Source organism: Neopsephotus bourkii, unplaced genomic scaffold (assembly GCF_033783945.1).
Source record: "Neopsephotus bourkii isolate Nb327-2 ecotype Australia unplaced genomic scaffold, CSIRO-AGI_Nbou_v1 NB_1358, whole genome shotgun sequence".
Lineage (NCBI taxonomy): Eukaryota > Metazoa > Chordata > Aves > Psittaciformes > Psittacidae > Neopsephotus > Neopsephotus bourkii.
Genome location: NW_026901837.1, coordinates 4,167,894 through 4,184,903, shown reverse-complemented (window position 1 = coordinate 4,184,903; position 17,010 = coordinate 4,167,894). Strand labels below are relative to the sequence as shown.

General features: G+C 44.7%; 2 protein-coding genes across 3 annotated transcripts in view; one reads left to right on the top strand and one right to left on the bottom strand.

Moving 5' to 3' along the window:
• REV3L (REV3 like, DNA directed polymerase zeta catalytic subunit) overlaps window positions 1-2,047 on the top strand; it is a 119,336-nt gene extending 117,289 nt beyond the window's left edge. For both annotated transcript variants that reach the window (XM_061366818.1, XM_061366819.1), the window contains one exon: window positions 889-2,047. In XM_061366818.1, the coding sequence (XP_061222802.1) occupies window positions 889-1,029 (141 nt within the window). In that variant the 3' untranslated portion in view covers window positions 1,030-2,047. The remainder of the gene's footprint in view (window positions 1-888) is intronic.
• Window positions 2,048-3,963: 1,916 nt separating this feature from the next.
• On the bottom strand, window positions 3,964-13,226 carry MFSD4B (major facilitator superfamily domain containing 4B). The gene is made up of 4 exons (XM_061366821.1): window positions 13,008-13,226; window positions 12,712-12,880; window positions 9,582-9,698; window positions 3,964-7,147 (listed from the first exon to the last, which is right to left on the bottom strand). The coding sequence occupies exons 1-4, from the start codon at window positions 13,209-13,211 to the stop codon at window positions 5,904-5,906; spliced, it is 1,734 nt and encodes a 577-aa protein (XP_061222805.1). The 5' UTR covers window positions 13,212-13,226; the 3' UTR covers window positions 3,964-5,903.
• Between the last annotated feature and the right edge of the window lie 3,784 nt (window positions 13,227-17,010).

Genomic DNA, 17,010 nt, shown 5'->3' with positions numbered 1-17,010 from the left:
CCCAGATAGGTTTAAAGTGGAAAGAAGGAAAGGAACCAGTTTTAAAAGCAAAGGGCTAAGATTTTGATTTGTTGTTGAAACGGTGCAAATGGTGCAGTAACGCTGTGTCACGTTTTGATGTTACAAAACACAAGTGTGGCTGGAAGCAACTTGCTGAGTTTTTGGAAGAACCATCAGAGGTGGCAGATGCTGGAAAGGAATAAAAATAAAATAGCGAAGAGGGGACTTTAGTTTTCTGAAGGCAGCTACCTTTGGAAACCCTGTGCCTGCTGCTATTTGATTCCATCCGGTATTTCATGTTAAAAGTACTTTCAAGCAGGATTAACTACATTAAGGAATATCCATGAAGGAGGAGAGCAGTGGAACCTGTGTGCCCTGTGCATTTCTGTCTTGGGATTGATTAAGCCCGACCTGGAAGCTTAACTTGAAACAGGAGTAGTTTATCCAGTCCCTTTCCTGTGTATAACTGCAGACTAACAGTTTTGTCTTGTTTCAGTAGAAATTTTTTCTGCAGGCCAAGTTTATCATGGATATAACACACTGCCCCAGTTAATCCACTCATTTACCTTACTTTAACACATGCCACCACATCCGAGTAGAACTCCATGAGCAGGATTGAGGCCTGAGCTGCTCAGCTCTGCTGCCCAGCGCAGGGCAGGTGCTGCCAGCCCAGCACCAGCACCGGCAGCACAAGGAGCAGCCTGGCAGCTGCAGGAGAGGCTCCACACCCAGAGCAGAGCTGCTCTGGAGCCCTCTTGTGTTGCGTAAAGGTTGGTGCTGGTGGGGTTGCCCTCTTCTGCTATTAGTGCTGAGAACTTCACAAGTGATTTATACCTTCCTTCTTCCAAGTTTGCAATAATCTGTTTTGCTTTTTGACATGCAATCTAGATATGCAAGAACTGTACAGGCTGCTTTGATCGACATATCCAGTGTGTCTCCCTCAACTGTCCCGTACTCTTCAAGCTCTCCAGAGTCAGCAGAGAACTGTCCAAGGCACCGTACCTTCGCCAGCTGCTCGACCAGTTTTAAACAAGCTGTGTTACAGGATTCCAGGTGCTACTTTTTTGTCCCTTCAGTGTTTACCACACTAAGACTATTGTGCATGGTGCTTTTCAATTCTCATCTAGTCCAGGATTGCCATTTTAACTGTTTATTACCTGAAGAATAATGAACGCTTATCCTAACTAAATTAAAAACCAACAAACATTTGACCTATGAACAGCTCACTTTTTAAGATGTAAAAATTTCTTCCTTCTTTCATGTTTCTAACATACTGTTTTCTAATGCTGATGTTGAAATTAAATAGCTATGTGTAACATCTTGTAAATCCATTTTCAAGTAGAAGTCAAGTTTACTTCCTGGCGGAAGGAGTACTGAAAACCTCTTGAACCGATACAACCATTCGTGTGTGTTCTTGAACTGTCAGTATCAAGACGTGTTACTTCGATATTATCCATTCACTTTATAATTTTGTCTGCGAAATATTTTGTAAATACACTTTTTTACTTTTCAAACAACTGAGTAAAATAATGTGCAATGACTTTTATACAGATAATTTTAAAGTTGGTTGGTATATCTCCTCCTGAGTTTTGCTTGATTCCAAGTAGATGGTTATTTTGATCAGACTGTGCAGGCAGTAGTATCATGTGTAGCATTTTAAAACATTTTTTTCTAAGAATTGCTGTCTTGCTTTAGCTATTAATGGGGCATTGTGAGGAACTGTGCAAAGACATTTTTGTTACAAACCTGTGGGACTGTTGCAATACTTTAAATATAAAATTTTATTCCATTTTTGCTTGTTTTGTATAGACATTTCTATTGCTTCTAAATATGCTTAAAATATTTTCTTTCCTTATGTACTGTACAGTTAAATCTTATTTGCCACCATCTTGACAAAAATGTGTATTTAGAATATTTGTATAACTGTATAAAATGGAAAAGGAATTATGTGGTCAGTGCATTGTTTTCTAAACTGGAAATCATTTTGTTTTAGAAGTTAATAATGGAAACCATATTAAAGTTGAATAAAATGATATGGTAAGAATTACATGGGTTTTTATATTTGCCCTCAGCTCTAGCCACCTCTGTTGCCTTTGGGTGGCCCACAAACAGTCACAAAACCCAGACTGCTCAAGTAAATTGCAAACCCAGCTTAAGCTTTGGGATCTGAAACTTCAGTATCATCTCTTGGAGCCCTTCCCCACATCCAAAGAGAAGCGGTGCCAGTTCTCCTGTAGTCACAACAGGAGTAAGTTTCAAATCTACAAGTCCAGAGTAACTTTGAAAAATAGAACAAAACTTTATTTACATCATGGAACCTGAGTGTCTTCTCCTGTTAAGAATTTATTACATTCAGGATACAAGTCAGCCCGTTAAATTTCACAGCACACCATAGGATGTAAACCCACACCAAGCAGCATAAAACCTAAACCAGCCACAGACTGCAATGCATTTTTATGCAAAGTAACTAAAAAAAAAAAAAGTAAAATCAAGGCACAAAACTGCCTGCTCTTGCATTCCAGCATTGCTCATGTGCAGAATCAAAGTGCAAGTGCTAACCATATGGCAGTGCCTCGGAGGAAAACAAAACTAACACAAACCAACAAAAGGACACTTAGCTGCAGGTTACCTCCTACCCTGGAGCAAACGGGCACGTGCTCATTTTCAACCCACTCCTGGGTTTATGGATGGAAAACAGGAGTCTTCCTTACTAAATTCACATTTCTAGTCCATGGACCACAGCTCTTGTCCTCAACAGAGAGATGACTTCTCTAGCATAAGGGAAGGGTGAAGTTAATAGAGCTTGCTTCAAGTTAGTTCAGCCCAGAATAATGTGTAAGTTGAAGTGTTTAAGCTTTCTAGAGGATCTGTAATGTAAAAGACACCATAACTAGAGCCACACTGTAAACAGATCCTCTACCTCTATATGCCAGGATAAAATTTACTTTGGACAGAAATTTAAACATGTGAAAACTAACATTCACTGTCTGAAAACAAGCCTTGAGGAATGCCAAAATCCACAAACTAGGAAAACTACAGCCTTGGCTATCAAGGATGTCTGAAATGCTGTGAGTTGGGCTCACAACTAAAAATGTCCTAGATCTCGTCTAATCTTACGCTGCTTTAAACATTCCATTGTCATTACAGGGCAGCCCCCGCTATTGAGAGTCAGCTGCTAAGGGACAAGGAGAACAAGTCCTGGAAGTATATTCCGTTTCAGAATTAAGACAGTGAAGGCTCCAAGTGCCTGCTAAGATGGCCCAAAATTTAGACATCATCCAAAGGCCTCCAGTACCAATCTGACATGATGCTGCACGGTACCAGTCAAGATAATTTAACTCTCTTCCTGCCAGTGCTTTTTTGGATCCTTAACTTTTGGCAAAAGGCTGCTCTTGCCTCAACATTCCAGGCTGTTGCTCCAATCCTACTTATATGGGCTTCCTGCTTCTGGGAGGGAGGAAAATGGGGATGAATTCAAATGAGTTAGAGGTTAATAAAATAAATAATAATAAAATAAAATAAAATCTTTGTTTTGCACAATATTTTTGCATTGGTTGTGAAGACAGTCAGAAAAGCATGCAGTAACTGGATAAGGTTCAAAGAGGGTACAGCGTATTTCCCAGTGCAGCTTTAATTTTTCTGGTTCTTTTTAGTACTTGATTATGGAAGATGTGTAAACTGTCCCTGAGAACAATCTTATGTGCAGGACATTCCACTTTGGAATTTCATGCCAAAAACTAGTGTATGGATTATTTAAGATCTTCCTGGTTGCCAGGTGTGTCTCTCAAAGTAATTTGCTTCTGGCAACATGGTCTCAGGTACAGGGAAACTTTTTTACATCACTGTCAATTCAGATATAGCCTGTGGATTGCAGGGACAGCAGGGAGCTGCCACGGACCTGTTTCTGTATCTCGTGTGTTTGTCCTGCACCAAAGTCAACAGCCTCTGTCAGAGGAGACTACCCCAAAAGCAGAGCAGGAGCAGTTCACACTCCCCCCATGCACCAGAGGGACCTGTACTTTCCATCAGGTAACACCTCCCACTTTCTACACACAAAGCAGTTACTGCAGCAGAAAAAAGGGGAAAAAGTTGAAGCCACTCGGGCTTCATTGCACTTGTGTAGTCACTCCCTGTGCCATTTGCTGTCATATAAAACAAAAGACACAGGGTGACACAGACTTGCTTCTGTTGAACAAATGGTCTCGCATGTACCAAGGCCAGGAGATGGCCTTACACTGAAAAACATTTACCATTAGTTTAAACAAAGAAGAGCCTAACAAGGGAAACAAAGGGTTATTTTAAGTGCAGGTTCATGCATTGCACTGGGTAAGATGCCACAGAAGTGCACATAAACACACAAGGTAAAAGGGAAACTGGGAAAAAACACAAGGGCATTTCAGTGCTGACAGCAGAGGGAGAGGGAGGCCCTGCGACACGGCAAGATGCAAGACAATTGTGCATTTTCACTACAGGTTGATTCCTGCTTCTTACAAACTTTGCAGAAGAAAGGAAAGAGCCGCAAGATTCCAGGTTGTACACTCAGGAGATGAGAGAGGGTACAAAACCAGGCCTGAAAGTACACAGAACACCTGCAGTCCTGTGCTGTTACATCTACAGCTCCTTCATTAATAAGTGAAACTTCTTTTAGCAAGAAAAATACTATTAAAAGTCAAAGTAAAAAGACCCTAAACATGAGCACGTTCTGATCACACTGCCTTAAGAAAAACCAATACTCAACCTACAAATGTAGAGAGCTTCAAGTAGACAAACAGACTGTTCAGAGGCAGTCTGCCATGAGCTGCTGCAGTTTCTTCTGGTGAGGGCTCACCACTGGGGTCTCCGTCCTCACAGACTCCTGCTGCTGCTCTGCTAGGAAGTGTCCACCTGTAAATTGCCACTCAAAGAAACAAAATCCAAACTGGAAAGGGGTGAGGAATCATGGTACAGGACAACCCAGAAGGATCCTCCCATCAAGAACTCCCTCAGTCTCCTCATTTTAACACATCCCTTGATAAATAAAGTCTTGGCACAGGAAGTCAGAAAAGTTATTAGAACCTTAATTTCAACAACTGGCTTAAAATACCACATCCCTATCTCAATAACATCTATTAAGTAATCTGCATGTACAGATGATTTTATCATCTTTGTACACTGGTTGATTCCAGTGGCAGTGCAGTCATTACAATCACAGGTACTTCAGACTATTGAGATTTGCCACCACTGTTTAACGAGTAAATCAGAATTGCGCATTACAGTGATTAATAGGACCCATTTTGTCTCCCTTCCCATACCACACTTTTAAATGACCCAAAGGCATACTTCTCTGCTCCTGACAATTGGTTTTCAGGGGGCTTACCCCATCTTAGTGACAGAACCAGGAAAGTATATCCTTTGCCAACAGGTTACCCAGTTTGCAGCATGAAATTTGACTTGATTTCCTGGTTTACGCCACACACAAACTTTCAATGCAGTAGAAGCATTCCCCTGTCACAAGGTAACAAGGTTCAGCATCACAGGTAATGGATTTCTCTCCTCTCTCATGCAAATGTTTTGCGACCAGGAACTGAGCACCTCTGGACCCACCCCAAACAACCTGAGTGGTGTGAGCAGTCCCCTTCTTTCCTTGCTAGTTTTTATTTCGGCACACACTACTTCAATACATGCCTCACATTTAGAAAACATCTCTTTATGTTTTAACGGTTTTGGCACAGTCTCTACATTTTATGTCATCACCCCATTCATGTCATTGTGGACTTCCCCACTCCGAGCCACATCAATGCAGGCTGAAAATGAAAGAGACGAACATGCTGAGCGCTGCACCACTGTGAAAGGAGTCTTGAACCACTCTACAACAATAGCTGCAATTCAGTTCCATTTCTCTTTAAAAACAGTCACCTTTTACTTCAGTCGTTCTTCTCCCGGTCAGTGTTCACATTTTTCCTCCCAGGGGAGCCACCAGCAACCACAGGGGAATCACACAACACGTTGTCCAGCCGGGGATGGAGAGAGACTTTGGCTGGAGAGTCCCCTGGTATCTTACGGGAGGTCTCTATCACAGAGTTTCTCAGCGTGTCATTCATTTCTATTACCTCAAAGTCTGCTTCATTCCACTCCCCCGCATCCTCCTCATCCTCTTCATCCTCATTAAGCCCCACATTTGACAACAAAGCTTTCCGGTCCTCACTCTCACTCCTTTCTTTCAAGCTGCTCTCTCTGGGAGAGTTGGCCAATTTGTACATGAGAGGGAAGAGCACCATAGTGACTGCAGACGTTACCAAGGCGGTGTACATAACCACAGGGACATGGTGAAACCTGCCCTGAAGATAGCCCACCACAGCAGGGATGCACATCTCGCCCAGCGCGGCACCAGTCACAAACAGAGAAGCCGACTTCCCTTGCACCACCGTGTACTGCTCTATCCAGGAAATGCCGCTGGGAAAGATGGTGGCCATTGATGCTCCATACACAGCAGTTCCAACCCAGAGCAAGGCTGGGGACCTCGCAAAGAAGGCCAAGCACGAAGAGGAGACAGCAGAGCCTATGATACTCACCAGGATCATGATGCCGGGGTACAAGCAAGCAGCACAGAATATCGCCACTCCTCTGCAAGCGGCAAACGTGCCCCAGAAGACAGAATTCAAAGCGGCCGCTTCATTTTCTTTCATCTCGGCAAAGACTTTTGCGTAAGTAAATATGTAGGAGCCATACGTGACCTCCGCTCCCACGTAGCAGAAGAAGAACACAAACAGGAGACTGATAAGTGCAGAGTGGTATTTGGCAAACACGCACTTCTGCAGAGAGGCCTTGGATTTGTCCCGAGCTGAGCTGCCTTTTGAATACAAGATAAAAAAGAAGAAAGAGACTAACAGAAGATAGGTGCCTATGACAACATAGGACCACTGAAAATCTGCACCCAGACGGTCTCTCAGTGCTGACATAATAGATGCAGCCGATGTTGTCGGCACAGACCTCAGCACAGACTGGTTTGACTTTTCAGCAGCTGCGAAGTCTTTAGAGTCGGAGCCTCCCAAGGCCATTTTAGCCAGGATTGGAGCCACAAAAGCACCGACAGCAAAACTGAAGTGCAAGGCCTGCATATGAGGCCCAGCCTCTGCTCCCCATGTGTTCAGTGCCAGTACATTGCCACCTGCAGATCAAAGAGGAGGATTCAGTTCTTTCAGTCTGAAAACAGATATTGTTTTAAAGAAAGACAAAACAAAACAAACCATAACCTAGAGTTGCAATGTGCAATAACAGCAGGTTTAGCAAATACAATATACAAAACTGTAGTTAACTGAAATTCTGCCCCTGAGCACCTTCAACCCATGTAAGAGCTTGAGCTTTAGGAGGGAATTCACAGAGTCAAAATGAGGAGCCATGCAATGGCTTATTCCAGCTGCCAAGGCTGCATTTAATGTTGTGCCTTGGGAGGCTTAGATTGGATATTAAGAAAGATTTCCTCACCAAAAGGGTTTCTTCACCAAAAGGGAACAGGCTGCCCAGGCAGCGGTGGAGTCACCCTCCCTGGAGGGATTTAAAAGATGTGCAGATGTGGTGTTAAGGGATATTAGTTCAGTGGTGGACTTGGCAGTGCTGGTTTAACAACAACTGGACCCCATGGTCTTGAAGGTCTTTTCCAACCTAAACCATTCTATGATTCTAATTACCCTACTTGACAATCTGCAGCATTTTTCAGCCTTTTTTCAAAAGAGCAAATTTAACTGCTTCTCATTTATGTAAATATTAAAAGCCACAATGCACAAGGTGAAGAACCAGAGGCCTCATTAAACAACATCCCAGGAAACATCAAGAATCACTTGATTCTGAGGGGCTGGGACTACCTCAAGTGCACTCACATGACTTTTCAGAAGCAATTATACCTCTGCAAAGACCAACCTACAACACCCTCGGATAACAATAATGCTAGAGAATAAGGTCTCAGGTGTTTTTAATTAGTTCCTGAGAAGAACGCAGGAAAACAGTAATCGTACAGCAGCACTCTTCCAAATGAATTAACTCAGTTACACTCTGCTGCCTTGCTCTGAGTTTCTCCTGCTATTTCTGCTCAGATTGGGAAGCCTCCCTGCCTCAGGGCTCTGACAACCAAAAGCACATCCACCCACTGGAGACATTTATACAATTACCTGACAAGATTTTCCCATATGAAGGATTTTTAAACCAAGTGCCATGTATAATGATCCTGCCAGAGGTAGCAAGTACACCTCTGCACTCAGGTTATTTAGCATAACCTGTGACATGAAAAACCACCTTTTTCACTGCTGGATTCCGTATCATGTTCTTCTTACTGTTAACACAGTTCCCTCAAAATCCACAGAGTTACAGCAGATGGCTCACATGTGCAGCTATTGTTCCTCTGTATTGCCTACCAGCGAAGTCTTCAAAACCAGGCCCCAGCTGAGATGCTTCCAGAGCTGTGTGGGTAGCTAGGATAATACACCAGCCAGCTCTTTCTCAGAAATAAGCCTGCCCTCAAAGCGGTCAACCAGATCCAGCAGTACCTTGCTGGCTGGTAACCACAGGCTCCCGCAGTAAGCCAGGCAAGCCAGCATGCTGCTGGCAGAGCACTGCTAAGGTGCCAGGTGAGCGCTGCCTGCTGCAGCTCCACATTCTATAGCAACTCCCCAGCACGCCGCTGCCAGCGTATTCTTGGCTGTTTCCTGATCTCTATCTGCAAGTCCACCACCATCACCCATACGTCTCTAAGCGTGCTTAAGTCTCTTCAGGTGGCCTTGCCTCCTGATCCAAACTGCCAGCCATCGCTAACCCATCCTAAGCCATGTCCAATGAAGTAATTCCTGTAAGAGTTTCTTTGTCATATCTCTGGCACAACTGACCTTTCCAGCCACACCTGCAGACACTCACTCTGCACTTTACCAGTACATCTTCCTCCATAGGGAATCTCTACTAACAAATTGAGTTTGAGCAGGTTTCCAACAGAAGTGAGGGATTTTTTTTCCCCAGGCTATATGCAGCATGCACAAACCACAGACTTTCAGTTTGAGAAATACAGTAAATTTGTATTCCCAAGCACTTAACTGAGGCTGGCCAAGGGCAGTAAATATTCCTTAATTCAGGAGATGGATGCCAGCTATGGCAGTACCCGTCTCCTGTGAATCCCCAAATGCTGCCTACCCAGCTTTAGGTGGGCAACTTTCCAACACAGCAACTGTAAGACTCTCAAACACCCGGGGCCTGTTCACCCAGGGCTAACATACCTCCAGCTAATGCTAATGACCCGTGACACATCCAGCTTCCTGCAGGTGAGTAACCTAAAGCAAACACTGCTTAAAGAGCACCTGACACTTTCTCTTATGCTGTAACTGCCCACTGAAACGTGTACTGATCTCCAGGAAGCAGGAGGTACCCAGCTACCACATCAGTTAGAAAGACACAAACACTGTTAAGTCTTGGGATCAGAATAATCCATGAACCCCAGCCAAGTAAAACAGCTCCTTCTTTTAATTCAAGACATGTCACATGAAATATCAGCAACGGTTTTGTTAAGCTTGGAGTTTCCAATGAGTGCAGTGAAGGAACTGTCAGAGCACGTGGTCCCTTACCTGTGTCTAGAATTCCCATGGAAGCTCCAATAACTGACATCAAGACAGTTAGCAGCAGGGATTTCTTACACCAGGGTATCCCATACAGACCAACAGTTGTTCCAAGCATGGATAATGCTAGAAAGGTTAAAAAAAAAACAATCAAACACAAAACACCCAGAGTTTCCATTTAAACTACAAAACCTACAGAAACCCAAGAAATACAAATAAACTCATAATTTTTAAAGTTACAGATAATCTTAAGAGGTGATGTAACCCAGCTACCTCAATTCCTGATTAGCAGAGCAGCTGAGAGAGTTCAGAAGAGTAATTTCTGTCTTGGAAAAACAGGAATTTCAACACAATCTAAACATTGCATGAAAAACCTGTTTTGCTACAGCTTTATTTGCAAAAGGAGCAGCATCTGCTGCTACACCACTAACAATTCCTCTGCAAGCTTTTGATTTATAAAAGCTATTTCAGTATCTTCTGCAAACTTATCTAGAAATGTTACTTTACCACAAAAGCAGCAAAATGTGGCCTTGAATAGTATGAAGTGATCCCTCCAAGAACTACAGAGCGTTAGATTTGGCTCTATTTTAAAAGAGCCCAAATCACGGAATTCGTAGAAACCTAGAAAGAGATTGCACCCTGGCCAGCAAGCGAGCTCCATGCACAAATGCTGACTTTCATTTATTTTCTGTTCTCAGATGAGAGAAGTATTCCAAAGGCTTTCTGGAGTTTTAAGACACAGAACTACAAAATTTCTCTTCATAAATGTAGCAGCAGCTCATTAACTGTATCAGTTCTGCAATGTACCATTTCAAAAAATATTTTTTAGCAAAGGAAATTGTTTTCATTCCCATTTGGGAAGAAGTTCAGCAGTTAAATTCTATGCTTATAATCACACAGTAAAATAACCTGAAATTAGTAACTTGCATACACAGTATTAGGTTTTCAGAAAGCCTGTACCAGTTCAGATATCTCTATTATTTTTCAAATCAATGCTTAGGTGGGGCAAATACTTACAGATCAGTAGGGACTGATCTAATTAAGACCTTGGGTTAATGCTCCATCCCAGACAGTGCTCAAGGCCAAGTTGGACAGAGGCTTGGTTGACATGGGCTACTGTGATACATCCCTGCCCATGGCAGGGGGGTTGGAACTAGATGATCTTAAGGTCTTTTTCAACCCAAACTGTTCTATGAATCTATGATTCCAAACAAAAACAACATCATCATTAACAAAGGAAAAAATAAATATCCAGAGCCCTAGAGCCCTACCCAGGTACTCAGCATACACATCTCAGGACATTTTTGAAGGCTGGAATACCAAGATGCAGAGAGAAAAAGCTAAAGATGGGGTGCATTAAGCACAGCTTCACAGATGCGCCACTCAGAGCTGAGAAATAACTTCTCAGCAACTTCTCAGTCATCCATTCCATCTCTATGCCTCAAGATTGGAACCTAAACACTTCCTTGACAGATCATGTCCTCATTTTTTTTCTCTGTTCAAAAGTGGGAGGTAAACTACACCAGCCATAATCTCTTATAGCAGCTCTCAGACAATAAACATGAGAGATGATTCGGTTGCTTCACTGTGGTTTTGCCATAAGTACTACCAAATTTGAACAGATCAGGAGATGAAATTATCTTCCAAGTGCCGCTGACAGAGAGCGATCCTATGTGGTACCTGAGGAACAGAAACAAGTACTAAACTATTTCAATTAACATTAACTTCCACAGGTGTATCAACGCCATTGTGGAAGGTAAAGTCTCCTATGCCACACACAGGCAACTCTGACCTTGTCAAATGCACAAGGAGGCTGAAGGAAACCCGCTTTACTGGTGTTCTGCAGGAGAGGAATAAAGAACAGGGAGGAGACCAAAGGTATCTTAGAACAAGATCAAATAAGAACTGAGCCAGGAAGATGAAGACAAAGAGGTGCGAGGGGAAAGGAAGACAGATACTGTATGCCATGACTGCTCCTGACAGCAGGAAAAAGGCATACATGGATAAGAAGAGACACAGTTCAAAAACTAGCAACGGAAAATGGATTTTCTCATACCCTCTGAACTCCTCCTGTGACTACAGCACAGTCCTATAGAAAGACCTAGTTCTGTCTGAATCTCCCTGAGTAAAAGCATGGGAAGGAGAAGGAGAAGAGAGAGCCCCAGTAACTGCTTTAGTCCCTAACTTAGGGCACAAAGGCATATGCTGACATTATGGCACTCGAAAGGAAAACAAGACAGAGCTTCTACTATTTTAGGTATGTGCTCACAGCAACTGTGAAAAGCTCAACCTGAACAAGACACTAACAGAACTGTAAAAGAAGCAACTTGGGCGCCCCACATTGCCAGAGCAAAGCTAGTCCCATGCTCTTATAGGCCAGTTTCCATGTGGCCAGAAAACTGTTACAATCAGAAACAAGGGCTCCTATGAAGTTTATATGTTTTCATAGCTAGACAGCAACTGAGCAGCAAGTTTCCACCATCACAGGTGCTACTTTATGTTTTTCCACTTTAAATAAGTTCTAATTCAGTTAAGGCCCTCCAGTCATAATCTCAGTACTTTTGTCCTATATGTGAACCTGATCACTCCTGGCAAGCTTTCAGAAAAGGAAGGGGTTTACAAAGCTCTCCCCTTGCCTCAGCATGACTGCTCGAGGTCTCTGGTGTGTGCATGCGAAAGCCAAAGCCCAGCTTCCCCATTTTGTTCATGCATTTCACAGTGACGTTATAGAAACATGTATATCCCAAGAGGATCTATACTAAGCCTGTTATTTGATATGAAGGGTAAAACTTAAGCCAACTGTACTCTTTCTGCACCTTCTGGTCAATCCAAACAGGTTTTATCAGTTCATAACAGTTACCACAGTTACTAAGCCCAGTGCGCCCAACCACTTGGAACCCCTGCTGCACAGCTGCGATGCCCGGACACACGAACCCAGCAGACTGTCGCGACAGCGAGCAACAGTGGAACTGCCGCAGGTTATGGGGAGCGGCACCTCACGCCCCGGGGCCCAGTGTCCCGTCTCGACGCCGCGACTACCCCTCAGACAGCGCGAAGAGGGCGGGGAGGGAGAGGGCAAACCCGTCCCAACGGTTCCCGCCGGGGGGGGACCGGGGTTTTGGCGGCGGCCGGCACTCACCGAGAAGGAGCGGGGCGTTCATGCAGTCGAAGAGCAGCCCGCCCAGCACCGATCCGCCCAGGTAGCCCAGGGACCGGCCCACGAAGATGTAGTAGATGTCGCTGACGTTCTTATGGACGTTAGCGGCCAGGTTTTGGAACGTGGGCCCCAGCAACGCGATGCTCATCCCCTGCAACACATTTGGACGGGGGTGACCTCGCACACCCCTTTCCCTCCTCCCGTCCTGGGCTGAGCTGACGGAGACCGGGCCGCAGGTGCCGGGGGACGCCAGCCCACCCGCTCCCCCCCACGCTCACCAGCCCCAGAAAGGCCGCACACAGCGCGCCGGAGATGCACCACCGCAGCACCGTTCTGTCCCCGCCACGGCCGCCCCGCCAGCCGCCGCCGACCATGGCCACCTCCGCGCGCGGCGCGGCGGGGAAGCGCGGCCCCGCTGCCGTTGCCGCCGCTTGTCCCGGTGCAGCAAACCGGACGTGCTTCTTCCGCTCGGCACCCGCCATGGCTCTCCCCGCCGCGGGGCCGGCACCAACGGCCGCTGCACGAGAAAGCCCCGACCCCGCCCCCTTGTATGGAGGCGCAGCGGGAACTACAGCTCCCGGCGTACTCTGCGCCGCCTGCCGGGGCCCCGCCCACTGCCGTTACCATGGGGACACGCCCATGGGTGGGCGTAGTGCCGTAGTGCGGGGTGTACGCGTGCCGTCGCTGTTTCCACCTCAGGTGGTTTTGGGGGTTTTTTGCCCCGTTTTGCACCGCTCTGAACGGGATTTTAGGAGTGGTAGCAGTGGGGCAGTAACACCTGAGCTCGCACGCTGCAAACAGCTACAGGCCCGTGATATAGCGTTTCCACTGGGAATTTTAAGCCTCACAAACAAGTCCGAGATAATTCGAACCTGGATCTTTTTGTCGTTTTCCATGTTGTTCTGAACAGAAATATACGCTAGAATAAAGCAGACATTGCGTATGAATTGCAGCAGCCTAGTCTTGTTTCTCCTGGCAGTGGCTGCCATGGTGCAGGTACAACTGCAGGTGAGGATAACCTGCGGGAGGGGATGTACACATCAGAAAAAAGAACGTGGGTACAAACAAATAACCATGCAAGATAGCATTTGCATCTGGTTGGTCATAGCCATGGTAATAGCTTGGCAAGGAGTACAGTCTGTCTCAGGTCCACAGAACACTGCTGAGCTGCTGTTCATATGTCCATCAGTAGAGACTTCCAACTGAAATTATTTCAAGTCTAAAATAATAGTAGCACTTTTCTGAACGTGATATACAAGTCTGCATTGGGTTTGCATGGCAAGGTTCTGGTAGTTGGGTACAGGGGTGGCTTCTGCGAGAAGCTGACAGAAGCTTCCTCTGTGTTTGACAGAGCCAGTGTCAGCCAACCCACTGCTGGTCAAGGCCAAGCCAGTCAGTCACAGTGGTAGGGCCTCTGGGATAACAGAATTAAGAAAGTAAAGTAAAAAACCAACCGTGTGCAGCACAAGCAGCTGTCAGAAGAGAGGAGGGAGAATACGTGAGAGCAACAGCCCTGCAGACTCAAAGGCCAGTGCAGAAGGAGGGCAGGAGGTGCTCCAAGGCACCAGATTCCCCTGCAGCCTCTGGTGCAGACCATGGTGAGGCAGGCTGGCTCCTGTAGCCCATGAAGGTCTACGGAAGACCCCACGTTAGAGCAGGGGGATACCCAAAAGAGCCTGTGACCCCACAGCAAGCTGGAACAGGCTTCTGGCAGGACCAGTGGTCCCTTGGAGAGAGGAGCCCATGCTGGAGCAGCCTTTTCCTGAAGGACTGCGCCCCATGAAGGGGGCCCACACTGAAGCAGTTCATGAAGAACTGCAGCCCATAGGAAAGACTCACGTTGGAGAAGTTCACGGAGGACTGTCTGCAGTGGGAGGGACTCCACACTGAAGCAGGAGAAGAGTGTGAGGAGTCCTCCTCCTGAGGAGGAAGAAGAGGCAGAGACAGCCTGTGATGAACAGATGACAACCCTCATTCCCTGTCCCCCTGCACCACTGCAGGGGAGGAGCTGAGAAACTGGGAGTGAAGTTGAGCTTGGGAAGGTGGGAGGGATGAGGGCAGGTGGTTCAAGGTTTGCTTATCCTGCTCTGATTTGACTGGTAATAACTAATTTCCCCAAGTCCAGTCTGATTTGCCTGTGACAGTAATTGGTGAATGATGCCCCTGTCCTTATCTTGACACACGAGCCTTTCAGTTACATTTTTCTCTCCCCTGTCCAGCTGACATGGGGAGTGTTAGAATGGCTCTGGTGCAAACCTGGTGTCCAGCCAGGATCAACCAACCCCAATGGCACACTGCATTTTTAGATATTAGTATTTTGCCTTGTTAGTTAGCCGTCATTGCAAATGCTGTATAAAAATAGCTTCCTTTTAAAAGTACAGAAGTATTTGAAATGTATTCTATAGGCTAATTTTTGTTTTAAATACTTACAAAGAGTACACCTTGAGAATATACAAATTGCAACAGCACTAAGGTTCATATAAAGGTTTTGGGCATCTTTTTCAAATTTTAATTTGAAATATAATCAGGCTAGAGACTAATTCCAGGTAGAATGGGAAATATTCCCATTAAACATACCTTATCAGGTATGTTTATTGAAGAGAAGGAAATACTTGGCCCTAATACAGAGAGAAGGCAAATGAACTCCTATGATTTACTGAAGCTGTCAATGAGGAAACACTTCATGCTGCCAAGGTAAGCCAAGGTGAAATTGGTAGTAGGCCAGTAAATGATCAAAGATTCCACTGAATTACACTGGCAGTTCATGAAGCACAAAAATACAGAATTCTTTTAAAATGCCACTCAAATTTATTCTGTCAGCTTCCCCTCCCTCAATTTTACTTCTGCCTTTTGTGAAGGCAACGGTTAAGTTTGATATTAAACCCCAGACCAAATAAAATTTTCAGAAACAAGTAACTCTAGGTCAGTAGTTTAGGTTTATAAACCATTGGTCTTAAAACAGATTGTCAGCCCAATCAGAATGAAACGTGTTGCACCATGTATTAATTTAGGAGTAAATGTAATAGGGACATTCTGATCAGAATACAGTTGTGATAAAAGCCATAAAGACTTTTTATATGAAGTCTGCACGAGACAATAATTACCAGACTATAATACAAAATTACTTTTTTAAATGGCAAATTTTACAAGAGAACGACTGAAAATTATGCATGCAGTAATAAACAGGGTGCTTAAGAACCATCATCTTTATTCTGAATAATTGAAGACTGATCACAGTTACTTTAGCACCATGAGAAACATGAGACATTTCTTACCCTTCTAACAAAGCAGCTCTTTAAAGAATGGAGTTAAGGCTAGCAAAATGTATATCCTTTAATATCAAAAACAACATACAAAATATGATGTCTACAAAGATACTCAAATATGTCAGTGTTATCAATATTAGCACAAATTTTAGTATAAAAATCACCCTAATCTTGGCATAGACAGTTCTAAGACATTAAAATTGTTGACACTATATATATGTATATATATATATAAAGACTAAAAGGCATACAGCCAGACTGCACAATGACCAGAAACTTAGGGGCTGTATGGAACTGAGGTGGTGTGGTGCTTGTCAACAGTGAAACACACAAATGAAAAGAATTAGGTTTTCCTCCCATGTCTCCCCCATTCCAGTGCCACAGCTCCTGTAGTTCAATGCATAATGTTTGTGTATGCCCTGGTCAAAATAAATTGTATTTATATATACACATACACACGCACTTTTTAGTATCTGAGGGTCATTTGTGACAGAAGAGTTCAGATGGCTGGAAGTCAGCTTCCATAATACTTTCAGCTCTCCGGAGGGGAATGCAGTCCCCGGACAAGGCAGCATCTCTGCTTGGAGAGGACAGCTGAGCTCCCCTGCATGGGCTCCCACAAAGCAGTGAACTGCCCTGTGCCAGCACAGTGAGAACCTGGCTTTTAAGCTGACCAGTAAGGATGATAGTAAGGATAGTAGTGTTGATTCCCATCCTTAGATACATCCTTTGGGGCTTCAAGGAAGCAACTCCGGTCCCTTTGGTGTGTACTACCTGATGCAAAGAACTGAGCAACATCACATCTCCCACTTCACAGGAACTTTTTCCTGGTCTTATCAGGCTATTCAAAGGTTTAATGCAGGGCAGAAGTTTGAGAATAGAAGGCTGGAAAGTACTGTCCATACCAAGTATGGTGCACATCAGCTTTGACAATCCAGTGTCTCCAACTGGGAGGAATGCATATGCTTAGACATTGTGCATGAAGAGCCAAAAGGAGAAAAGTATCAGTTGTTTA

Bases quoted from the DNA above. Each gene is read 5' to 3' on its own strand.
- MFSD4B (XM_061366821.1), bottom strand. From the start codon at position 13,211: ATGGCGGGTGCCGAGCGGAAGAAGCACGTCCGGTTTGCTGCACCGGGA. The intron at 12,881-13,007 runs GTGAGCGTGGGG...AATGTGTTGCAG, and splicing joins GTGCGGCCTTTCTGGGGCTG to GGGATGAGCATCGCGTTGCT. The intron at 9,699-12,711 runs GTGAGTGCCGGC...TAACCTTTCTAG, and splicing joins GAACGCCCCGCTCCTTCTCG to CATTATCCATGCTTGGAACA.